A 27,247-nucleotide genomic window follows, 5' to 3' on the forward strand; every position below is an offset into this window, starting at 1 on the left:
GAAAATTAAGGATAATACACAGTTAAGAGCTCATTCATGATATACCAAGAAATCATTTTCCATATTTAGAGAAGTTAATAGGAATGAAGTCAACAGACAAGAATTTTCATGGGGGCCTGATGAAATTTTGTGTTGCTAGACTGAGACTTCAACAATGTCTCTGAGCAATTATCCTTGAACTGTTGAGTCCAGCATCCCTGCATTGCAGTTTCCTTTAAGTTTGTTACAGTTATCCCGATTATAAGAATTTAGTGACCTGTTATTCTGTTTTTGTCTGTTTTGTTAACGTCTTATCCCTGAGAATAGCATCTAGAATTCAGTAGGTGCTCAAGAAACATATGTGATTGAATGTTTATAAGAAGGAAAATAATAATGTGGTGAAAGGAGGACAGGAATGTTCAGCCAAATTTTGGATTGGATGAGATGGCCAATGTCAGGGATATCATGACCCAAACAAAGGTGGTGAGATACCAGATTAGGGAGGAGCCGGGTTCTCCAGAGAGGACCTGGGTTCAGAAAGAGCACAGGAGCAGAGGCTTTGTTACTTAGGATGCAAACTCTCCCACTCCCATACACTGAGGTGTGGTGCTGTCTTGGCAGCTGCATGCTCTGAACCCCTCTCCCCACCCAAGAGAAGAAACCTAATAGGTACTCAGTGATTTTCAAAGTTGAGAGAACCAGAGTCTCTTGTTATCAATTTCATTTTCCTTGGTTTTACTTCTACTTAGAAAACTTTGGATGCCAGACTCAAGTGTTGGTTACACCCCATATTTCCTTCAAAGGAAACTGTACTAGTAATTGAAAGCAGACATTGGTTCACTTATTCTAATTCAGAGGACACAGGTAAGATCCCTGTCTGTGCTCCACCTTGGCTGTCTCTTTTCTAATTCCAGTAGAAAATCTGGATATAATTCTCTGCTTTGTTGATTAAATTCCTCTGGTCCTCATGCAAAATTGCGGGCTTTCATCAAAATAGGATTATCTGATAATACCCTTTGACTCAGTAATTCTATTCCTGGGAAGCACAAAGACATTTATTGCTGTATTAGTTAAAATGACGATAAAACTAGAAATAGCCTAAATGCCTAGTAACAGGAAAACGGTTAAAGAAAAAAATAATAGCACATCTACTCAGTAAAATATTCTGCAGTTTTAAAATTATAATTATGAAAACTATATAGCAATATGGGAAATGTTTACAATATAATGTTAAGTGGGGAAAAAATATGATACTACATTAAATTTAGGCTGTGGCTGTAGCTATGCCAAAACAATGTATGAATCTGGATGAGAAATAGAAACAACTTTGAAAAAACGAAGATCGAGTGATTTGCTGGGATATTATTATGGGAAAAACTTCTCTATTTCAGTGTCTACTAAAGTTGTTATAACTTTATGCAATTCAAGGGTATTGGCTGGCTATGTGACAAGGCTGACCACACCCATCTGAAACTGAGAGTCTCAAGCACTGGGTAGATGTGAGCATGCAAGAGCCATGTCCTACACTGCAGAAGTGCACAGACTTCTCTCTCAAGGGAAAAAGTCATGCAGGGGATTCCTTCCGTCATTCTCTAGAATAGCTAGAGTAAAACTCCGTGCGCTGCATGTGCTCAGACCCTGAGGTCAGTAAGCCCACTTAGATGCCTTTGCTCATATTCTTCATTCATATTAGCATCATGTGCCCACAAGAATCCCGGTAAAGTTACCAATTTTAGAGTTTCCATCACCAGTGAATTCTCTCACTTTCAAGGTATCCCTGATAAAGGTGACCTGGCTCTTCAACTTACTGCATGTATGATTTGGGTCAAGTTACTTAACCTTGCTAAGCCTCAGCTTTCTAAAATGGGAACTGGATATAGTAGTGATGCTGACTCCATGTAGATGCTGCACATGTGTAAATAAGACAAGAAAAGTAATATTTACTATAGAAGCTTAGTAGGAAACACTCAAAAACGGGAGCTATTGGTAATGTATTATTGCAAAGGCCCTGATTTTTCTAAATGTCAAAGAGAAACTTGTGTTTAATGGAACAGCTTTCAACTTTATTTGATTATATCTCTGGGTCTTGTTATAGTGCCTTCTCTCTCACTAGCTAATTGGTATCCTCTAAGTTTGAGTCTTCTCAAGAGTTCATGCTTGCATGGAAGTGTTGTCTGCACTCCTGTGTTTAAATCACATTAGGGAACTTAACTAGGCTTCAAGCCTGGTAGTGTGGTATGTGTAGTAACTCTGACATTTGGAGAAATGCAAAAGTTCAGGCCAGATAGAAGGCTAAGAAAAAGAGACCCCTTGGTGATGCCACAGATGACTAACCCAGATAAGGGAGAGGAGAAGGCTGGGGAGCCAAGAGCCACAGCCAGACACAAGAGAGGAATTTGTTTTGAAAAGAGAGTATTAAGACATCAGCAGCCTGGAAAGAGAAGTACAGGGTGATTTGTGGCCTGTTGAGTACCAGGAAAAAAAGATGTGACAAAAGAAGGCACAGATGTTCTGAAAAATGCAAAGAATTTATGTGGCTAAGAGTCCAACTGAGGGAAATGCCTGCCAAAGGCAGATCTCAGTGGACCATGGGAGCACTGGCTCAATGAGAAGACGTGAGAAGGCTAGGCCTTCACAAGTGACCTTTCCCAGAGTGTCTTTCTGAACCACAGCAAGGAAGTGGGGTGGGGAGGAGAAGATGAGCAAGTTGTTTGGAAGAAAAATAAATTGGCAAGTCTTTAGAAGCAGATTAAAAGCAGCCCACTTTCTACTAAAATTATTTTCTTTAAGTCATCTTCAATGGCTTGAACTTACAGTTCAGTTATGAGGATGTGTGTAGCTCTCTCCACATTCCCTTATCAGAACTCTTACTACTCAGAGTCAAAAGCTTCACTTCATTTCACCTATCCTTATTCTATGAAGCTGCTACAACACCTTGAGGGTCATTTCATTCATTAGCCTAAAGGTTTTCAAACATAGTTTTTATATAAATAGGTGTCCAATTAAAATAGCGGAGATTACAAAGACCATATCCATCAAGAGGTCAAAGGATTTTGATACTCTCCTTTTTCCCAAGAAGAGGCTTCCTATGGTGTCACACAGTAGCAGGTAGTTGGCTGGGAAGCTGACAAGAAAGAATGGAGGCCGCCCTGTTGAAAGACTGTGTATCAGAAAGGAACGTTGAAATCCTCAGCGAAGTCCCTCATTTCTGCTAGAGCGGGGCAGAGCTACTTATGCCTAAGTATTGGCATAAGTGATGCCTCCACACAGCTTTCTCAAACTCAGATGTGAGACCAAGAGAGTAGACAAAAGGCAAGTGTCCAGGGAAATAAAATGACCCACAAGCAGTTATCCTGGCCTGGTGTCCCTGCACCAAAGGAGCTTCCCCAGCTGTGTGTCACATTAGGTCTCAAATTGCATATTCTCAAGGAGGCAAACTAATTCTGTAACCATGGATAGGTCCTGTGATAAATTGGAAAATGACTTCTGGGGCAACAGCCTCTAGTTCTCAGAAAGGAAATTCACAGAAGTGAGCGGTTGGCCAGAAGACCAAAAGGCCATTACCTCAGAGTGGATCCCAAAGCAGAGTGATGTGGCCATTCACAGTGTGTTTGAATATGTGAGAAAAAATAAAAATAAAAAAGAGTATGATTTCTCCTGCCAATATCACAAGCTGAGAATATTTTTCTTTGCTGAATTCAGTAAAATAAATCAGACATTTTTCTTGATGGATAATTATGTTTGTTAAAAGGCATTTAAAGAGGTTTGGGAATGTGGGCATGGTGTTGGTCCCAGATGAAATAAATATGAGAACATGATTTAGCTTGGAGACAAGCTGTAACTTAACCACACCTCTCTCTTTCTCCTTATTCACAGTTCATTTCTTCAATTCAGAAAAATAGTTTTCAGAGGGGAGGAGGTTGAGAGGAGTGCAATGGCTAAAAACAGGCTCAGTGAAGGCCAGAAGATTACTAAGAAACCTCTTCAGTTGACCTTAAGTTTGCTGTAATATCCAAAGATATATAGCATTCTAAAATACAATAATTTGAGGAAGGCACTTAAAGTTTCATAGTCATGTTTAAGAATTAAAGGGGGATAAATAATAGCAGCAAAATTCTACAGAAAGAAAATAAATAATGCTCTGATGAGTCCAGATTTTATATAAAACTTCCGGAAATAATGTAATCACACCCTAAATGAATGAATCAGCCTCAGTCTGCATACTTGTTTAGTATTTTGAAAAAAATAATACCACAACATGCTTGAGCACTCTTTGTATAGACTTTTAAATTTTATTAACATTAGCAGTAACTTATTTTACCAAAAAAAAAAAAAGTGGATGGCATTTGAAAAATTATGTTTAATCTTTATCTTCTGATTTTATACTCTGGCCAGTTGTGTACCAGTGACGTAGATGATGTCCTGTCTGGAAGCCCATTCATATTATCAGAGATTAGATAACATGTAGTCATAGCTAGACATTTCCAAGGAAACTATGCATTTTCCCACCTGAAAACAAGTGAATATCACACAAAGAATTCATGTACCATTGACAGACACCAACGAAATTAGTGAAATAAAACACCGGCCTATCTGGAACAATAGGAAATTAAGCAATCTGGTCAATAATATTAACAGTCCTCTGAGGGCAGAAGGAGTCATTTGTTTACCTTATGAAGATGCAGCTTTGTAAAGATTAATAGTAAAAGGCCAGGCTCAAGGATTGCTAGAAAGACTCTTCTCACACTAATTCTCATTTCTAAGTGTCCACAGAAGTGAGAGCCATCTCTTTTTCCTTAGGACTCCAGTTTTCAAAATGTAGCTTGATTCTGTCACCTGCTTCAACAGCTCCAACAAATGACTCTCTTCAGGGCTCTTTGTGCCCTCCCTCAAGCTGGCCTCTGCAATCACCATAGATGGGCTTGTCTCCTTCCCCTAATCAAGCCCAACTCCAAATCAGGCATTTTCTTCGTTTTCCTTCATCAAACTGAACACCAATCCATGCTTTCTTTAAATTCAGCTTACAAATCTTGTTTACAACCAAAATTAAATCTGACAAAGAGTAAGCTCTTGGTTTTCTCATCAAACTTCACTTTGCTACTATACTCCTTGATTATTAGCTAGAAACATTAATATGTCATATATATATATATATATATGATTAGATATATATGTATATTTGATTAGAAAGTGGGTAGTGCCTGGCCATCTGGATAATATTTAGGGTCATCTTTTTAGAAGGGGTGCTAGAAATTGTCTAGTACACTGGTTGTTTACATGAGAAACTGAATCTCAGAGAATTTGGGTGACTGTGCATCCACACAAAGGATTTGGGGATGTAATCCAATGTTGTTTTCAATATACCATATTGCCTTGTTTTTATTCCCTCTCTGCAAATGGCACTGTGCTAGGTGCTATAGAAACATTCCCCAGGACCTCTCAATCCAAGAACAATACTGTTGATACACCAGCATGAAAGGGATATCACACACAACCCAACTGGCACTCGAGTCTGCACCATGCAGTTATTTATATCATGTAACACCAAACCATCTCCTCCCTCCTTCCCTCTCTCCTGTGTTCAATCTGTCGCTCACTCTGGCTGCTCCCTTCTCTGCAACAGTGCCAAGGGCTGTTTCTGCTGCTGTTGAGGCTGTCTTCCAACAGTTTACTCCCTGATGCAGGCCCGGATGCCTCTCTTTAAGGAGCCTCCACCTCCCAACGCTCTCCCTCCAGACACGCCAGACTTCCCTGGCAGCCGCCACCCCTTCACCTGCCATCCTGACCATGTCACTCCCATGCCTGGGATGATGTCCAGATGTGCCCTGAGCAAAAAAACAGAACCCTGAGTGAGGAGACTGATGGGGAACGGGGCTCCTGAGAACAGAGGGCAGGTGCCAAGTTGAGAAAGAAAGAAAGAGAAAGAAAGAAGGAAGGAAGGAAGGAAGGAAGGAAGGAAGGAAGGAAGGAAGGAAGGAAGGAAAGAAAGAAAGAAAGAAAGAAAGAAAGAAAGAAAGAAAGAAAGAAAGAAAGAAAGAAAGAAAGAAAAGAAAAGAAAAGAAAGAGAGAGAGAGAGGCAGGGAGGGAGGAAGGAAGGAAGGAAGGGACTTTAGAGAGAAACTAAAAATAAAGAGAATGTGTTTTAATATCCCTTTGGCTGATTATCTCTCTGTGGCACCAGAAAGAGGGCGTTACCCTCTAATCACAAATGCCTTATGTTTTGTTACAAAGTCTCTCTTCCCACATCTGAAAGAATAAAATAACAATCAGAATGTAAGTACAGGAGATAATGCTGGTGGCATGGCTACAATCTCCAGGCTGGAGCCAGTCTCTGCTTACAGTTTTTGTCAGTCTTTCTAAAAAATAGAAATTAAAAAAAATAATTTCCAAATGCTTGGCAATTAGAGGTATTGATATTAAATCAATGATTTTAACCAGTGGATGATTTACAACAAATCAAATGTAACAAGGGGCCAAGATAAACCCATATGACTCTGTTTTATTTGACTTGATTGAAAGATTCATTCTGAGGCCCATGTATGTGATTCCTCAATATCCCTTCTTATTCTTTCTTGGGCTGTCTGTTTTCATCTCATTCAGGCATGGATCCAAGATGGAGTAGTGAATAAGCAGGCCTGGTGACATCGTATACTGGGTAACTACTTATTCCCAAAGCATGGCTGGCAGGAGAGGAAGCCCTGGTTTTCAGTCATTACAGGGAAGAAATGACATGCTAATACCTAGCCTACCATGAACTCCACAGTGGCACAAACTTTGCTCAAAAGTACATCAGTGAATAAAAAGAATGTAAAAGACTGTCAATAGCAGGAGAGAAGAAACAGAAAGAGAACAGAATGAGATGAGGCATGACGTGGAGAGAGCAGAGAGAAATACCACGTTAGGTAAAAGTGATTGGGAAACCACTTCTGACCATGTATTTCACCACACTCATCCCAGGCCTTGCAGCATTGTTTGGAAATTAGAAGCATTAATATTAAATCAATGACTTTAGCCAGTGGATGATTTAGGACAAATCAAATGTAACAAGGGGCCAAGATTAACCCATATGACTCTGTTTTATTTGACTTGATTGAAAGATTCATTCTCATAGTGTCTTTTCTAGATTAAAACTATTCAGAGCATTCTAAACAACATAAAGTCTGGTTATTCTTTTAAGAGTACAGTTTTTCACTTACTTTAGTGAATAACAATATCTAGAAAGTCCATCTGCTTCCACCAAACTTTGGAAAGGATACGTTTTTAAGACTAATGGAGGAAGAAGATACCTGTCCAACTAGCTATGTTAGCCAATTCAACACCATAATAATAATAGCTAACATTTATGTAGATTACCATACACCAGATACTGTGCAAAACACTTTGTGTACATTCTCACTTAATCTTCATACCAGTCCTAGGAGATACTCTTATATATCCATTTTATATATGAGAACCTGAATCTTAGAAGATTGAGTATTTTGCCAAATCAAAGCCTAACAGTAAAAAAGTGGTAGAATCCAGACCTGTGCTTTTAACCACTTCACATATTGCTTCTGTCATTGGTATGACAGATGTCACAGGCAGATCATACTCAAATTCTACAATATGTTCTAAATAATAAAAAGTATATAACTAGAAAATGGTGGCTAACTTATATAGCAAACAACACTGAAATTATTCAAACATAAAAATGACCTCTTGGCATTTGATTATCTTTCACCTTAGACGTTGATAAACCAAACCATTCCCTTAGGACAACATTTCTGTCCAGCAAAGCATTTCTTTTGCCAAAGTATAATTTTGTTGGCTACATCTATCTCCTCCAAGCCCTGGAATCAGACCTAAGCTAGTAAATTGTGCTGTCCTGGCAAGACGCTCATCCTCCAGGGCATTGTATCAGGCTAAAGTAATACATCATTTTGCTTCCCACTCTGTCTGCTCACTTCTCCAAAGACTCCTAACAGTAATGTTTCTGCTTTGAATATCTCTCGCTGTTATCGCCCCTAGGATTTGTGCTTTAGCTCCCTGGTCTTGGAAACCAAGGTGAGCTGAATAGCACTGTTTTCACACCTGCTCTTGACTTGGGCTTCCAAAAGAAGGGAGGCTGTCAATAAAGGGGCAGCCCCATAGAACTCTGCTTCATTCTTTTTAGACTCAGAGAAAAAAATCATTGACTTGATTGGGTAATGAAAGACTTCGATCTTTTGGGTTATGGGAATTTAGTAGCTGAGAAAGAGTTGCTAAGTTGTGAGGGTAGGGGCAGGTCATAGAGGGCCATAATTCCTAGAAAAGATGACCTTGTCCAATTGAGAGGTAGTGAGACCAGCAAACACTGGCAATTAAAAATTAACACAGGCCAAAAGTGAAATCGATGCCTACATTTGATAGGTTTTCAAGAAAAGTTTGTGACATGAAGTTCATAGAAAAGAGAACATTTTCTCAGTGTTCTACTTTTACAGATGCCAAAGGTCAATCTGACTTGGAAAGATCCTTTCACAGAAAAGCAGAAATGTACAGGGTCTCCTAGCAAAGTATAAGCCAGGCAATGGATATATTAGAAAATCTTTTTTAAAAATTCTAATTTCGAAGTGTTTTACGGCAGCTTTGATATGACAGTAATTCACTTAATTCCCTAATATGTGTTTAAGTATATGTGTGTACATACTCATGTTATTCTAAATGTAAAAAGATATGGCCAATTGACAGTAGTAAAAGCTTCTTTCCTTATCTTTACCAAGCACATCACAATGTACAACTCAATAATTGCTTTAATTCAAGTTGTGATTTCAATGGAAAAAATTTTAAAGGCAAAATATTGACTGTCAAAAGGTTTTTAAGTAAATGCAAATCCTATGAACTCTGAAAATATCAACCATTCGATGTATTACACTAGGGTCTTGGTAATAATCTAATCATAATTTTTCTTATATTAGATATTTGTGAAAGGAGTCAATTTTTCCTTATAAATCCATTAAATATGTAGGAAATATTGGGAAATGATTCTCCATTTTTCACAAATGAAAATAGTAATTAAAATGCTAAAATGAAGACTACTTTAAGATTATTCATGTCTTACACAATTTCCCTACTGGCATCCCATGCAAAATAATGCAAACTAAATGAGTTTATAATAAATAAGGTTGCCCAGGAAGAAATCTTGCCCTATAAACTAACCATTCCAAGTTATTCGAAATTGGCAATGTGTCTGGAGTTCTAAAATAAATAACTGGTGTGAAAAACCTAAGTTTCTAGATTCTTCAGATCTTCACTGTAATATTTGGTTGTATAATCAATCCTTAGTTAATCTAAGTGAAATGCAGATGTGTTTCTTATTAGCTAATAATTTCATTTGTGTGTTTTATCAGACACATAATTAAGCATTTCCTAGAAACAGACCTTAAAATCCAAGTTAAATTGTCGTACCTCTTTTTTCCTCCTTTCAAAAAACAAAAGTGATCAACTTTGGAACCTCTTCCTGTTAGCAAATTTCTAAAGAATAGCTTTATTCCTTAGAACACAAAGAATAGCAAATATATATCTTAAGAACTAGGTGTATCCCAACTTGGAAAAGTTTGCATTTTTTATTAAATACTGACTTTTCAAATTAATGTCTTCCCTTTCCAATGATAGAGTTGAAATAGTTAAAACAAAACTTTCTCAGTAAGCAAGATGGGAAGTTTCAAAGGAAATTAAAAGCAAATACATTGTCCCAAGTGCTTTCCAGAAATCTATAAGAAATACAAACTTATACAGCATCAGTAGAGGTAATACCATTTTTATCAGTGATGAATGATCAGAGTCCTTTGTTCTAGAAGTGATGACCCCAGTTAAATCTTAGCATTACACATTTCCCTTCAGAGATGGAGGGGAGTGAGTTGCTTGCATCCATGACAAAATATGAGACTCAGCTAATTGGTGTGGTTTTGATGATGCCACAGTTCTGCCCAAAACCCTTATAACTAGCAAGTTTGCCCTGAAGATTATTGAATTACTCCCCTGATCATGCATTATTTAAAGGGAAGTGCTGTTGTTATAGAAGCCAGCTGTTTAACCATTGGAATTCTGTCTGTTGGCCAACTTTTAAGATATGGCAGTACATTGTGACTAAACATTATGTCTACTCATGGAGGAGTCAAAGTCTAGGCTAGGTGGTGACCAACTTGCCTGGTAAGCAATCTTTGGTCTATATGCTATGAAACCTTTGAAGAAAACTGACAAAATAAATATATAAATATATAAATTTTCAATGTCAAACTGTCAGCAACAAATATTCAATGGAATGTTATACATGCCTATTCATTCTCACAGTCGAGTAAGTACATGAATGTTTCATCATGCCAGTACAACAGAACTCTTGAACCACATCTTTCTATAAAAGGGACTATACCAGGCACCTGTCTTTTTTTTTTTTTTGTAACATTGAGTAAGGACAATTAAAAAGTATTTTGAGCATCTTGGGCAAATAGATAGAAAACAAATTTTCACTTTCTAAGTTAGAATATATTTGAACCTCTTTCTTGAAATAGTTTCCAACCATTCTGAATATTGGGCCCAACCCAGTTTTCTTTTTCATCTCTTCACTTGTTATAGAATGTTTGGAATAGAAAAGACTGTAACAATTATCCACTGTGTTCAACAAAGGAATCTTCTGCTAGGATCCCTGACAGATGTTTATTACAGTCTTTACTTAACTGTTTCCTGCAATGAGGAGTTCATTACTTTTCAGTGAAATCTGTCCCATATCTAACACTTGTAAATTCAAATTGTTAGGAATCCTTTCTTATATTAAGCCAATATTGGCTTCTCATTCACCAGCTCTGATTCTGCCCAATGGAGCAGAATTATATAGCCCCTAATGAAGAGTTTCTCAAGGCAAAAACAGAACAATTAGTTCCATCTCATTTAAATGTTAATTGAAATGACTTTAGTTATAATTTACAAGTCATTACAAAATAACTGTCTTAAATAGGAAAATATCAAATACTGAAGCAAACTGTTTTATTACCTTTCTGATAAGTTACATTGTATCAGACTTCTAGTTGTAGACCACAGCAGCAAATACCTTTACTGTGGTTCTGGAAAAATAAACAATATATAGCATTTGAATATATGGAACAAAACTTTGACCTTCAACTGTGATCTTTCAATTGGTGAGAAATTAGATTTTTGTTTGTTAAATATTTTGATGTAGAGCCAGAAAAAAATCAAGCTTATAGGACACTTCAAAAGATGAATTAAACTTCAAAAGGCAATAGGTAAACACCTGTTATACTCATGTATTTCCAATGATGTACAATGAGTGCATTGTAGACATTATGAGCAGACAAAGAAAAACATCTCTCTGGATTGTGGTAACTAGAGATAATTGGCAATTATATTTACAACAAAATTTAATTCTGTATGCCACTATTTCAACAATATTTTAACAAATGTAGACATGAGATAGCTTTCTCGATGGAACATTGCAGAAAAGTACTAAAATTCTCTGTACCTAAATTCATCTACCTATAGACTAAAAAGCATGAGCTCAGAGTTTAGATGAGCTTAGAGTTTGACTGGACCTTGTCAAACTCTGAGCTCATTTAAGCAAGGTGAGAGGCCAGATGCCTAGCATGTCCTGTTATTTTTTGCTGTGATGATGATGACTTTCTATTTTACAAGAGGAAATAGACATGTGGTGAGTTTTTTGGTTGTTTAAAGTCACCAAAAAAAGACTATGCAATCTTAGAAACCATCTCTGCCATCCCAAGATGAAGGTTGGTGTCTTCCCCCTATATCAGGCAAGGGGCTCCAGCAGAGTTAAGTTAGAGAAGCTTGCCCTTGTCTGTCTTCAAACCCTAAGCATGAATTCTGAAATCAGTTGTTTCTGGATTGGCTAACTTTGAAAGTTTCTGGAGCTCCTCCTACCAGCCCACCCCAAAACATCAACTTACTATTTCATAATCAACAAATGAATCCCAATTACATCTCATTAAGAAATTTATAGTTTCAATAAAGAGCAATCATTACATGTAATTGACAAAAGATACAATGACCACAAAATAGGCCAAGTTACCTTTTCCTTCCTTCCCACCCCCAAGAGAAAAGTCAAAGGGTATCAGCTGTGCTTTACTGGCTAGCCACTTAGCAAAAAGTATGTAGAAGTCCTTTGTGGATTACAAAGGACCATGTAAGCCCATTTGTGTCTTTCCTCTAATTTATAGTTCCAAGAAAAGATTATTAAAAAAAAAAAAAAAAAAAAAAAAAAAAAAAAAAAACATTGTTTACATTGCTCAGGGGACCCGCTGAGGCACAGCTGGCCAGGGCCCTGTCCCTCCCAAACCCCACAGCCATCAGGAGCCCACAGAGTCTGCTCTGAGAGCTGAGCAGCAGAACCCGCCCAGAAAGACCACAAATGAACCCTCACTGAGTTACTACCTCCAGCTGTCCTAAGAATGACAATAAACCTGCCTTATGGGAGGAAGCAGCCACTAGGGTCCTGTGCCAAGCATCAGGAAAGCATTTGGGTTCTTAGAGGATGCCATGAATCCTGGCCCTTCCAGCAGGGAGGCAGCCAAGCTAGTTTGGTAGCAGGCCATTACCATGGGCCTGATCTCTCCCAATGAGGGAGTGCAAAATACGTGAGGATTCTGACTTTCAAAATCCTATCCTCATGTGATGGTGTCATTATTACACAAACATAGACTTGTGATTGAAAATGTAATGTTTTCTTTTGTCAGGAATTAAGATTGAATAAGTGTCAGATTGATTAATTGGATTCTTCTGTGCCCATAATGTATAAATTTTCTTCCATAAAACCTGAGCATCAGTGGAGAAGATGAGGAGAGATAAGGGAAGAGAAGAGAAAGCAAGGTTCTGTCCCTCTGCCCTTGCCTGAGCTAGAACAGAATCACGTGAAAGATGGACATTTTGTTCATTGTTTCAGTTTGGTAGTTACTCTATAAAAAAGAGAATTCATTGTTCTGGTCTCTTGAGGTGATAAGAGAGGGAGCCCTATTAGATTGGCATTGTAACTAATTTCAAGTCCCAAGACTTCTGCACACGGACAATAGTGACACCGCTCCACAGATCATATAGGACCCTGGAAACAGTACTTGGAGAAAGCTGGCTATGATTTATTTAGGACCTCCACTATATGTTAGGTTCTGTGCTATGCATTATTCATACATGACTTCATTTAATCCTCAAACAATTCCTACAAGGATGATATTATAAACTCCATTAGATAAATGGGCAAACTGAGGCCCAGAGAGCTTAGTAACTTGTCCAGAGTCATACAACAGCTCCTCTGGGCTCCATGAGGCACTTGGGCTTTACAGCAAGTAGATCTGAGTTTGCATCTTGACTCCACGATTTGCTGCATGAATGACCTTGAGCAAGTCTTTGCCACCTCTGAGTCTCAGTTTTCACATTAGTAAAATGAGGAGCCCTTTCCAAACTTAAAACCTCTTTGGTGTTCAACCAGACTATACACTCAAAGCAGTTAAACAAAAAGGCAAACATTTGAGCTATTCTGCTTATAAAAACAGTGTGGAGTTGCCAGAAAGATTAAGGATTAAGAAAATAATGCATGATCTTCTTTTAATATTTCTATCATCCTCTGGAGCCAATATATAAGAAAACACTAGGATTGGGCATAGACAAGATCCTCGCCTACCAGTTGCAAAGCTTGGGGAGAATTACCACAAATAATGTGGTGAATGAGTTAGTGCTGAGTGTGGTACAGAATCCAGGAGGCATACTGGAATCCAGAAAGATTCATGGGGTCAGGAATCATTGGGGAAGTTTCAAGAAGAGGTTGAGACATTGCAGAATACATAGGTTAACTAGATGTGGGGAGAGGCAAGAGCTGGGTGGAAGACTGAAGAAAGCAGTTTCCACCCTAACGTGAGGCCACTCTGTTTGATTTGTACAGACAAGCCCACTGGGTATGGCTCCAGCAGTCGGAGGGTGCCTCAGACAGGCATCGTGAATGAGTGCTGCTTCCGGAGCTGTGATCTGAGGAGACTGGAGATGTACTGTGCACCCCTCAAGCCTGTCAAGTCAGCCCGATCTGCCCGTGCCCAGCGCCACACTGACATGCCCAAGACCCAGAAGGTAAGCCCACCTGGTTGGGATCCAACCATCCTCAAGTGGTCTCTCTTTTCTGCATGTGAGTGGGCCAAACACTAATTCTGCCCCATAGACCCTGGCTTACAGGTCAAAAAAAGCTCCATTCGCACCAAAGGGATGGATTACATCCCCATCTCTTTGGTCACTCTGCATTGCAAATTTCCCCTTCCACAGCTATGGATGATGTGAAGATTGGAAGATGTTACAAAACAGTGGCTAAACAAACATGGGCTTTGGTATCAGACAAAAGTGAAGTCCTGGCTTCCCCACACACCAGCTGAGAGCCCTTGCCAAATAATGTAACGTATCCAAGACTCAGTTTCATCAGTAACATTGGGATAATAAAAATATCTACCACATCAGTCTGTTGTCAGAGTTAAGCAGTTAATGCATACACTTTGAGATACTTTTCAAATGCCTGCATAAAGTAATGTTGGACCCTCGTTAATGTCTGTCATAATTTTCCTTAATAACAAAGCTTGTAACCTTTCAAGTTCTGTACTCTTGCAAAGGAAAAAAAAGGCTAATGGGAACTACTCAAAATTCACATTCAGTAGCAAACATAATTAAACAAGAAACATTAAAAACAGAAATTTCTGTTTGGCTATAAGAATGCCTAGAAGTTTGTAATGATCAAAATCTGCAGGCATTATTTTCTAAGAGCTAGACTGTAAACAAACCTCACAGGTACCATCTATGCCATCAGAAAGTACATGAAACATTTGATACACATTGAGTAACTTGATCAATTTTTGTTGAATGAGTGAACGAATGAACAAATGAATATAATGGATTAACTAAAATTTTAGCCATTAAGTAGAAAGAATAAGAACTGAAGAGAAGGTAAAGGAGGAAAAAGAGAAAGCAAGGAAGTAGAGTAGGGAAGAAATTAGCTCTCGTTTAAGTCTTCTTAGGGACTCTGTTGAAAAACGGAAGGCCAACATGTGGTTTTAATCTTTGGAGCTAGAACAAATAATATTGTACAAAAGCACAAGATGAGAGATCAAGAAGTTCACAATGACACCTTTCTGCTTCCTGGTCCTAAACCTCAGCTGAGGCTGGAAGAGGAAGATAGTGGCTTATTAGAGATGTGACCCCAGGGAGCCCCTTTGCAGGATGGAAGGGGACCGGGCAAGCCACAACACACCAAAAATGCAGAAGCCACTGATCAGTCAGGAGGCAAGGATCTCAGAAAAAACTTTAGTTGAATGTGGCAGGAAAGTGTGCTTGCAGGGGCAAAGGCACATTTATTCTTTCTCTTCCCAGGTGACCCAGTGCCTCTTGGTTTCTAACTGTGGAGGGAGTAGGTGTCAAGAGATGAGTCCCAAAGTTCTGGAATGCTGAGTCTTGTGGCTGAGGTCTAGACCCCTCTCCAGTGCTACTGCTGTCTCCTGCATCATATGGAGACTGGACATTCTGAGCTCATTCAAAGGTTCTTTTTTCAGGGACACAATGGGAACCACTTGTTCTCAATGCAATTATTTTTGTGATATTTACAGTATCAGCCCCCATCTACCAATAAGAACACGAAGTCTCAGAGGAGAAGGAAAGGTGAGCCAAAGACACATCCAGGAGGGGCACAGAAGGAGGGGACAGAAGCAAGTCTGCAAATCAGAGGAAAGAAGGAAGAGCAGAGGAGGGAGATTGGAAGTAGAAATGCTGAATGCAGAGGCAAAAAAGAAAAATGGAGGACAGGAGGACTAGGCAGACAGAGGCAACGATGATGAAAGAGGAGCAGACAGCAAGAAAGAAAAGCAGAAAATGCAGTAGAGGAAATGAAGAAACGTAGGCCTGCTGGAGCTAGATAATGATGTGATGGAAACAGAAGTAACCTGTCAGAGAATGTGGCTAAGAAACATGGAGAAAATGGAAAAGAAAAATGTAATGCCCTAGAAAGCCCAAAGAAAGACAGTGGTAAATATTAAAAAAAAGAATAAAAATTATAAAATAGGCAAAAAAGACACACTATTCTTTGCCTCTAAAACACAATTAAAGAATTAAAAAAAAGGCTTCTATATGCATTTTTAAATTTTGTATGAATCTGTTATGGAAGAACTGCCCATGTCAATATATGTCCAGAGTTAAATATTAGCCCAAAATTCTTAGCAAGACTGAATTGTGTCATAGAAATTCCCAGATTCCCTTTTTCCTGCAATGTCATTGGAGGCTGCGTTTCTTAGTCAAGTCCAGGGTTTAGGCCAAAGGGCATCCAATATTGCCTAAAACCCTATGAGGACTGTGAGATAACTTTTGAGAAGAGGCCACTGCACTTTTCTTCATCTTTTTTACACTTTGGAATCAGATACAAAAGATGTATACATTTCCTAGGGCTGCCATAACACAGTACTATAGACTGAGTAATTTAAACCACAGAAATTGAAATTTTTCATAGTTCTGGGAGTTGAAAGCCCCAAATCAATGTGTCAGGCCTTGCAAGGGCCTTAGAGAAGGCTCTGGCATGGGTTCTTTCCCTTGGCTTGTAGGTGACCTCCTTCTTCTCCCCCCGTGTCTTCACTTTATCTTCCCTCCATACATATCTCTGTGTCTGAACATCCTCTGTGTAAAAGGACACCAGCCAGATTGGATTAGGGCCTACCCCACTGACCTCATTTTAACTTAATTATCTCTGTAAAGACTCTGTCTCCAAATACAGTCATATTTTGATGTACTGGGAATTAGGACTTCAACATGTGAATTTGGACACAATTTAGCCAGAGACAGAAGACTTCTGATAGCTGATGATAACCACTACATTTAGACTACAGCTCCTAGAAAACACTCCCCTCCCATCGCCACCTCACCACAAACTTATTTTTATATCTGAAATCATGAGTTTCTGCTCCATGAAAACCACAGGACCATACTATGTCAGAGCTGGAAGAGGCCTCAGAAATTGGTTCAATCCCTTTATTTTAAAGACGAGGACACTGAGATCCAGAAGTAGGTAAAGATGTGGTTGGGTTCTAAGCTGCTCTCCTTCTGGTCAGCGGACAATAGTGTATAATCAAAGTGAGTCAACTAAGAAAGAATTCCAGAAAGAAAAGGCAGGGCAGAAATACTGTGTAAAGTCTTTTACTAATTTAATATTTTTCCACCAGAAGAAAGGGAGTGAATGAGAGCAAGAGTGCTGGATTTCCCTGAGGGTGAGGAAAAGCTACATAGAATCACATAATTCAGATTTTAGAGATCTTCAGATGCCTTGGTTTTATCAGTAGAACTGGGGTCTTCTTCATAGATAATAAAGCAAACAGTGCAAAAAGTCTAACCATCCTCCAAGTTATGTATTAGAAGAGCTGAGATGGGGCATAAGACAGAAGTGCTCAGCCAAGCAAATGATGACATTTGGGGGTAAGAATATGACTTTCTGCATGGTCCTCCATGCCCCTGCCATGCTTTTTATTCCAGGATCACCCTTTCTAGTGGTTCACTGAAAACTCAGGATTACTTAAATATGATAGAGATGCTCAAGGCTTAATCCAGGAGGAAAAGGTCCAACTGAAAACATGCCAAAGCCCCACATGGGAGCCAAGCCACTGCTGCTGTGGTTGCAAAGTGGATCCTGGCTTATCAGAGCAGAGAGAAGCCAGGCTGGTGCCTTAGCCTAAGTGGTGAGTCAGGAGATACTAAGTTCTCATTCAGGAGATGCTAAGTTCTCCTACTAAGATATCCATGCTTTGGGACCAGCTGCAGGCAGAGGCCAATTCCTTCTACAACCATCACCTTAGAGTAGCATGTAAACACAGATGGTTCTTTAAGGGATCACAGCTCCATAGAATGACTAAGAATTCATATCCTGTGGAAAGGTTTGAATAAACTATAATTATACCCAATCACAAACTTTATTCAAGAAGAACTAAGGCAAAGGCAAAGAGAAAGACAAGGAAAGAGAGAGGGAGGGAGAGAGGGAGGGAGGGGGGAAGAGGAAGGAAGGGAAGGAGAGGAAGGGAAAGGAAGGAAGGGAAGGAGAGGAGGAAGGGAGGAAGGTAAAAAGGAAGGGAGGGAGGGGAAGGGAAGGGACAAAAAGATTTTCTAGTTAAAGAATGCTTAACTGGCAAACTATGTACTGCAGCACAGTCCTTTTCGGAACGAGTTTTACCAATTCTAAAGCAATTATCTTGAATGCTTACATGTGATTACTGAATAATATGAACCAAGAAAACATGAAGAATCTATTATTATCTTTCCATCTCCTTCTTTCTAGTATCAGTACCCAAGCATCTAGTGATAAATGACATCTAATGCTGTTTGGATGGGTAGATGGATGGATGGATGGATGGATGGATGGATGGATGGATGGATGGATGGATGGACGGACGGACAAATGAGTAACATAGGCTGATGAATAGTGATAGAAACACACACCGTAGAAACAAGCTGCACTGCTGAGATGAAATGATTCCTGTTCTCCTACATTAAGACAGTGAGGCAAGTACAGAGTATAAAAAGAAAGGCATAGGAGCTATGCTTATACTACAAGTCTTGCATGTTTGGAATTTCCTTCTCTGGCCAAATTGAAATTGTTCAAGGACCTACTGCTGCAGGTGGCAACTGGCTAAGAATTCCATAGTGAATGTTATATACCTATTACTCCTCTTAGTGTTTCTTTGAAGTATGCAGAATATTAATAAACATTTAAAAATTCCAGTGTTTCAACTTCAACTGTTTCCTAGGGCAAATTGATACTTGTGTGTAATACTAATTGGAATATGTATGGAACAATAATCCTGATATAAAATAGGTGAAAAATATTTTTTATTGGGCACCTACAATGTGCAAACCTCTGTGCTAGGCATGAACAATAGTTATAAGCATTAGGGAGGCTAAAATATAGTCTTTAAGGTGGCTCATGCCTGTAATCCTAGCACTTCAGGAGGCTGAGGCAGGCAGATTGCCTGAGCTCAGGAATTTGAGTCCAGCCTGGGCAAAATAGCAAAACCCTGTCTCTACTAAAAATACAAAAAAAATTAGGTGGGTGTGGTGTCACGCACCTGTAATCAAAGCTACTCGGGAGGTTGAGGCATGAGAATTGCTTGAACCCAGATGGCTGAGGTTGCAGTGAGCCAAGATCCTGTCACTACACGCCAGCTTGGGTAACAGAGTGAAACTCTGTCTCAAAAAAAATTTAAAATAATAATAATAAAATATAGTCACTAAGAGTACAAAATGTAGAGTCAGACTACCTGGGTTCAAATCTTGGCTCTTTCTTACTTGCGTTGTGGCTTTGGGCAAATCATGTAATTTATGTGTGCCTCAGTTTCCTCATCTGTTATATAAGGGTAACAACTGAATCTACCTTATACAGTTATTGTGAGGGTTTACTGAGATTGTATGTGTGTGTATGTGTGTGAGTATAATGTGTGCATGAGTGTCTCTGTGCAAGAAGTGGGAGGTGTATATTCAAATACACATATTATAGGGCTTTAATGGTATCTAGCACATAGTAAGCACTATTAAAGTTTTAGTTAACATTATTTTACTTAACTCTAAAACTTGGAGCTATGTAAAAACTTGGAGCTACCTCCTGAAGTAGAAGGCAGTCTTGTGTCACCAAGAACTTCAAGCCCAAGCCTGCCAACCCTTTTCCATGATGTGGTAGTGGAGTTTCAAGCACGTGGTAGGAGAATAAGAGAACTCAATGACCTAAGAACCATTCCAACCCATAGAACCCCTGGGTCTATAAATAATTCCAACTTAAATGGTAGCTTGGCTCTCCCAAGTGCAGAGCCACTGCTTCTGTTTCAGGGTCATACAATGAACTTTCAGAAAATGACAATTTTTCTCAACTAGTTAAAATTAAATGTAATATGTGTTTTCATTTCTTGGTGCCTAGGGAAAATTTAGTTGTAGATGAACTCCAGTTCTTAGTAGTTTTAAGTAAAATTGCCAAAACAAATAGAAATGCAGGATATTTCCAGGCTCACACAGCTTCCGGGACACTTCAGTTTCTAGGGTTGCCAATCCAATGCCTTTCACAAGCATTTAATCTTTTTACAAACATCTCTTGAAGACAAACAAAACCTTACATAGCTTCAAACGTATGCACTGTACGAATGTAAGGGTGAAAAAGGAGGCAAAAAAAATGAGCTCCCAAAGAGCAATTCCCCTTCTCTCTCCTCCATTCCCCTGACCACCTCCTTCCCACTAAAGAGAAATATTGTTTTATTAGGTAATAAATTTGGTAATTTCTCGAGTCCATTAACATCCATTGGGGAAGATGAGGTCTATTTTTACTTGCCCATAGGAGAAGTATAGGGCTTTTATGCAATATTCACTAGATAACACACAGTTGACTTTTAATCCAAGGGCAACATTGATCATCTCTAATTAAAGAGGAAGCCTTCAGGAGCAATGAAAAGATTAATAGATAAAGCAGAATTCAAATCCCTTTTTATGAGGTTTGAAATATCCAGTTTGTATGCTCACCTCAGTGCTTAAAGCCCAGTTACTGATTCCTTTGTCCTAAGCAAGACAGGTCTATTTTTAAAGAGAGAATAGCTGAGGTTAGCAAGGGTTCTCCAGGTCCACTAAAATTCCAGACCTGCAAGGTGAACATCAGCTTTTCTGTCATCCCCAAAGACCTAACTGGAATCAAAACTTTTCCCTGATGCCCACATGTTTGGGGGTCCTTCTGTAATGGAACTCCTTAATGCTTTTAGTGTCATCCCATTTTTATCCAGTGGCCAAAAGAGATGATTTAGAAATATAAGCTTATGTTTAAATTCCAGAAGAGAGAAATGGAGATTGAGAACAGCAGGCAAATGATGAGAGATATGGAACAAGAGGTTTATGAGTCCATGTCTGATTCTTCCAGAGAACCCCTATGAAAATTTCTACCATACTAAGAACTCAATTATAACTCTCACTGTCTATTGTTAGATGGGTAACAGGACCTAGAAAACATTTTGGAAATTGCCATCTTTATTTTATTAACTAATATGGTTATAGTTTTAAGAACCATTGGTCAAAAAGCTAACTTTTTAAAAAGTGGAAGTATGACAGGTAGAAATAAGAATGCTAAAGGTGTATCAAGCCGATTTTAATTCTAAATGTCCTTAGTAGTAATTTAGAATCTGTAATAAACTATAGCAAACAGTTTTAAGGGGATTATTTTCTCCTGTCTCTCTCTCTCTCTCTCTCTCTCTCTCTCTCTCTCTCTCTCTTTCTCTCTCTCTCTCTCTCTGTGTGTGTGTGTGTGTGTGTGTGTGTGTGTGTGTGTGTGTGGTGTGTGTAGCTTTGTGTCCTAGCAATGTTGCACCCACGAGGGAAGCTTGGGGGGAACTATTTTCCAAAATTATAGCTGAAAACAGTTTCCTGGCTTTTCTTTCAGTGGAGGTAAATTCTTCTGTAAAAACTAATAATCATTAAGTAAAAACTGCAGGATTTCTTTGTCTTCTCAAAAGACTATTTCTCATCCTAAACTAAAAACTATTCAGGAAATAAAGGAGACATTATTGGAGGGGTGGAAATAAGTTGGTTTTCTTATTATTGTATCTTCTAAGGATCCAGGGACTTCAACCACTTCCCATCTAATATACAGAGAAAGATTCTGTAGATCCCTATCTATAGATTACAGTAACTTTCCCATAGAACCACTTTGCAACTTTGGAAACTTCTAGGTCTAATTACTGACCCATTACAACCAAAGGTCAGTGCTTCCAGCCAATCTTGCTTCTATCATCCCCTGCCCCTAACTCTATTAGGGACTGAGATTATTAGCAAAATCTATCAAATGCCTCTTCTACCACTTTCCCATTTCTTAACCATAAGCCTCTAACTTCCTCTATTTAGTCTGTCATATGCTTTCATGCCCATTGGGTCAGATAAAGGAACATTCATTTATTTGAGTAGACATCTCTTATGATCACTCTGGAAAAAAGATGACAATGGGTTACCCTGTCGTCCTTGGCTTCTATAACTGATATCATCAAAATGTCCATATGAAGATAAGATGTTAAGAACAAGATCTATGAAAAGCTGAGTGTGATAGCAACTCTTGTCTCATAAAATAACTCCAAAGTTCCTAGTGAGAGACCAAGAAAGTTTACATCAAACTCAAACAGATCAAATAGTCCAAGCTTCTAAGCTAGGATCCATGGCAAAAGTTTCTACAATATCCTATGTGCAATGTATAAACATTCACCTGGGGCTTTCTGTCTAGCCAACACTAAGAGGTTAAGTAATCCCAACTAGCTTTGCCATCTGTAAAAATGTGATGTGCTATTTTCACAGGTTTAGTTCACAATTATGGCAAGACAAAATTCCAAAGGATTAGGAGCAAAACCGTGGCAGGTTGAGGGTTAGATAAGGTTCCCAATTAGCTGATAATGGTAGAGTTGGGGATAGGCAATGTTTATGTCATGGTGCAAGTGTGTGGCATGCTTGACTAGCTCATGAAGCATTGGAAGACTAGAAGGAATGAAAAATACGAATGAATCAATAAATGCATAGTATAATAACTGTTATTTTGTCAGTATTGGTTTACCTAGGTCACTATTAGATGCTCTGATTTGTCTCTCTATAACGTTTCCAACTTCAAAAGAACACTAGCATGCAGGTAGAGGCGGCACAATGCCACAATTCTGATTTAACAACAACAGCAACAAAAAACTGTATGCATGCATGAAATGTTCTTGAGCCATTCTGCCTTGGATGAGTACTGGCTGGCACTCTGCATGTTTACTTTTATATGCTGAAGACTCCCATCAACCTCAAACAGATGCAAATCACTTTAACTTGTCATAGTGTTGTTTTATTCATCCTAAAAGTTCAAGAGAGCCTTCCAAACTTCCAAAATTTCTTTCAATTCAGTGAGGAGGAAAATTCAGAGCACGACATTTGAATGTTCTGCCCAGATTTGTCACACACACAAGGAATGAGTGAAAGAGGGCAACACCCTTTCCTCTTAACCCTGTGAACTCATCACTATTGCACTGAAATGACACCAAAATGTAAAAACCCTAGGCCTCACATCTCCCAAGGACACTGTAATAGGAGTTACTGCAGACACTAGTTTGAGTAACTTTAGCATAAATTGTATGTCAGATGAAACAATGGCATTTCAGAGGCTTAAGAGAAAAAGAACAACCAAATCCAGTTTTTAGGTAAGAATGTGCTGAATCTTTAGCACATATCAGCAAAATTGTTAGAATCTGGTGACTTTTCAACAATTCCAAAATCAACTCCCTCTGGGAAAGATAATAAGCTTAAACTTTCTTAAAATTTAAAAATGTAACACAAACAGCTAACTAGACAAGCTGCCCATAAAATCAACAGTCTGGGGAGCCCTGATCCTGGAGTATTTTACAACACCATTCATGACAATTAAAGGCAATATAAACACCTCTTGTCAGCAAGGGAAAGCACCCGTTGGCATTTTTTTTTTCTTTGTTCTCCAGGCTTTTAAAACATTTTGATAGAGATTTTTTTATATCACAGGCAGAAATATTTGAAATAGAGTCAGGTGGTAGCCTTTAAAGAGTAATAAAGTTACTAAGCCAAGATAATCTTGGAATAAAGTCCTCTGATTCTTGGGGTTTCCTAGGGATGCCACAGTCACTAGAAAACAGAGCTATAAAAGTCCACTCTCCCGGCACTCAAGGGAGCTCTGGAAACCAAGGAGGTAGCTACTCTTTCCCCATATTCAGACAGAGAAAGGGCAGCATGATAGCATAGAAATGGCTATGACAATAGTAACAATTAAAAAATAAATTTAAAAGACTCATAGTAGCTAATACTGATTAGGTAGTTGCTCTGTGGCAAGGGCTATAGTGAATCACCTCATTTAGTCTTTACATGAAGCTCGCAGATTACGTACTGTAATTATCACTATTGTATAGATAGGAAAACAGGCTGAGTATGGAAAAATGCCTTGCCAAAGTCTTGAACTAACAAGTAGCCAAGCAGAATCCAAGCCTGAGGAAGACAGACCACAGTGTGTTAATCGAGCACTGCACTCTCTCCTGCGTTTCTTAGTTGATATTTATCATACTACAATATGTCACTTGTATGAAATGGTGGAAGGCTCTGTGCTATTTGTACTTGTAGAGGATGCTATAGGAAGAAAGAAAGCAGCCACACAGTATTTACTGTTGACCTGAACTCTATTCCATCATTCCTGCAGGAAATTTGAGTTCGTTTAATGAGCATTTCCTCATTGGCCACTTTGCTGAAAGCACTGTGCTTGGGTCTGGGGAGGATATAGAAGTGAAGGCAATACGCTACCTGCCCTCCCAGAACTTATCTTTTAGTGGAGAGGCAAATATACAGAATTGACTCTACAGAACATCAGTGCTTGAACAAATGTGGACCCAGAGAGGGCTTTTATAGTACACAAGCTAAAACAGACTGATGGTGCTAACAATTAGGTCCAGGTGTTTTTTTAAACAGTAGGCTCTCTTGCACACAACTATACCCTACGCCAGGTAAATGAGTCCAGGTTTATACATTCAATTACAACACCACTCTGAGGTAGGTGACCTTATCCTACCCTTTTATTTTGCAGAAGAGGAAACTGAGGACAGCACAATGTAGTGATTATCAAAGGTCACACAACTACTGTGTGGGAGAGCTGGGATTCAAACCACATGTGTTAAGACAGGTCCTCCAAGAAGCAGAAGATGGGAAGGTGTTAAATGAGCAGGGGTTTTATTAGGGGGAATTCATGTGTGAATGGAAAATAGGGGAAGATAGGAGAAGCCATCAGATTGCGAGGCAAGCCTGGCCCCAAGGGAAGAAGAGAGGGAGAGCAGATTGGTTGGAAACATTTTAGATGGGTCTATGGTCCAAGGAAGGTTTAGCAAAGTCATCGGGGAGTCTTTGAGCCCAAGTTTGGCAATGAAGTTGCCCAACAAATTTCTGTGTTTCTCAAAAATAGGTCTGCCTCGATGTCCCCACCACACTTGGTCATTAGCTCTTGGGAGGGGCCTGCCCTGGTCCAATCCACTACAATCAAAGAAGAGTGTTGTACTGGCAGGGGGTGAGGGGGAACTCCCACTACAACCACATAAAAAGTGGAATGAGGTTTTCAGAAAAAAAACATGAGACTGGGCCGACCAAAACCGTGTCCAGTAAGCATATAGCCCTCACAATGTTAAAGCAGCAGCCACATAAAGGAGGAGTACAGGTTTCTTGAAATTGCACCTTGTTCTTTGGTTTTAAAGTCACATCCCATTGTGCTGAGTAGATGGCATGACCCTCACTTTGCCTGGCTGCCAGAGAGAAAAGGCTGATTCCACTCTCCTGGAATTTGAACTTGTGATTCCCTGAAGTAAAGGAAGGAAAGAGATATCAAAGTTGATACTGAGACATCTAAATCATCCTCCACCATTTCACATGTCCCCAGGCCAAGCTAGCAAAATTGCTGTAACACATCCCTTTCAACAGGTAAAGGGCTGATATCTGAGCCATCTCTCCAATCATCCACTGCTCTTTTCTTCTCATTTTGCCCTTTCTGAGAGGTCAATGCTGAGTTAGTACTTCATGCAGTACAATAAGCTGCTGATATTCCATTCCAGACAGAATTTTCCCAGTGTTTTTTAATAGAGTGCCAGGCTTTTCCTAGACTTCATGTCATACAATACTCAAATTGTTTGGAGTGGGTGGAGATGGAAACGTGGTCTATTGAAAACATCACTGCTTCCTCCCTGAAGTTTAAAGAGCCTATTTTTATCCTTTTAGATTCTATCTCTCAGGCAAAATCTTATAAAGATAGGTGGGGAGAAAAAAAAAGGGTTATATTATCAGGGACTTCACTTTTGCTAATTGAATACTGTGCTCCTAGACTTCTAAAAATAGCCATTACAGATGGGCCCCAGCTTGTGGTAATACTCACCCTCCTCATTGAGTCTTCTGTCCCATGGCACAGCCTTGCCCACTAAACCAGCATCTACCACCATCTGGGAGCATGGGCAGCTAATGATATTATCAACTACTGCTATTTGAAAGAGATTTGGACTTGAAAGCACTAGATTTTTTAGCTCTTGGGGAGGCAGTTTAGCAGAGTGGTTAACTGGTGAACTCCAGAATCAGAAAGAATAGATCCAAATTCCAACCACTATTACATCTCCATGACAAGAAAGTAGGCAAGTTGTTTACCCTAAGCTTCAAATTCCTTAAAAATAAAACAGTCAAGACACTAGTACTTATCCTTGAGAGAACTTTAAGAAAAAAAATAAGAAAATACATGCAACCTACATGCATACTACAAACCCCAGCATGTAACAAATGTTCAAGTAATGGGAACTGTCATTATTTGAGCGATTGTTCTATCAGTTTGTTCCTCTATGACCTTAAGGACATTACTAAATCTTAGCGAGTCTCGGCTTGTACCTGGGATGACATGAATAACACCGTATCACCTCACATGGTGATTGTAAGGATTCAGTGAGATTATTTTGTAAACTACAAATCCTCTGTTAAGCAAGATCATTATTATTGCCATTGTTATTAGTCCTCAGGTTTTTGTTTGTTTGTTTTTGTTTTTGTTTTGTCTTATTCTCACTGCAACCTCCACCTCTTGGGTTCAAGCAGTTCTCCTGCCTTGGCCCCCTGAGTAGCTGAGACTACAGGCACATGTTACCACATCCAGCTAATTTTTTTGTATTTTTAGTAAAGATGGGGTTTCACCATGTTGTCCAGGCTATCAAGTGATCTGCCCACCTCGTCCTCCCAAAGTACTGGGTTACAGGTGTGAGCCACCACACCTGGCACAGTGATCTTAATTGAAAAGTCTGTGGATAGCTTTCCAAAGGAAAGCTTGGATCTAAGATAAGAACCAAGAGAGAATGGGAGAAGGTGAATGGCCTCTTCAGGGCCTTTCTAGCATCCTAAATATGTGTGTCTGTACATAATGGGTATTAAACCCTCTGCAAACTTACTTCCTAATCAGTTGGTTAACCTTTCCTTCTGAAGGGTAAACCTTTTTTTTTTTTTTTTTTCAAGAAACAAAACAATATTTTTATTTTCCATTTTGTTATTTTGGTAAAAAATATACAATTTGCCATCTTTACCTTTTTTTCTTTTTTTTCTTTTTCTTTTTTTTTTTTTGAGACAGAGTCTCGCTGTGTTGCCCACACCCCAGTGAGCTGGAGGCTCAATGTTTTCTTAATAGTCTTACCTTCATTGGTTAGTGTCAGTAGGAAACAGTATTTACCCACTA

At 39.0% G+C, this 27,247-nt stretch overlaps 1 protein-coding gene across 5 annotated transcripts in view; it reads left to right on the forward strand.

Moving 5' to 3' along the window:
• The window catches only part of IGF1 (insulin like growth factor 1), a 79,893-nt gene that overhangs the window by 45,429 nt on the left and 7,217 nt on the right, over window positions 1–27,247 (forward strand). For 2 of the 5 annotated variants that reach the window (XM_010340225.2, XM_010340226.2), the window contains exons 3-4: window positions 13,895–14,076; window positions 15,591–17,977. In XM_010340225.2, coding sequence (XP_010338527.1) covers window positions 13,895–14,076; window positions 15,591–15,815 — 407 coding nt within the window. In that variant the 3' untranslated portion in view covers window positions 15,816–17,977. The other 3 variants (XM_003929619.3, XM_010340227.3, XM_074402323.1) reach the window with 2 other exon arrangements.

This window comes from Saimiri boliviensis, chromosome 7, assembly GCF_048565385.1.
Source record: "Saimiri boliviensis isolate mSaiBol1 chromosome 7, mSaiBol1.pri, whole genome shotgun sequence".
Taxonomy (NCBI): domain Eukaryota; kingdom Metazoa; phylum Chordata; class Mammalia; order Primates; family Cebidae; genus Saimiri; species Saimiri boliviensis.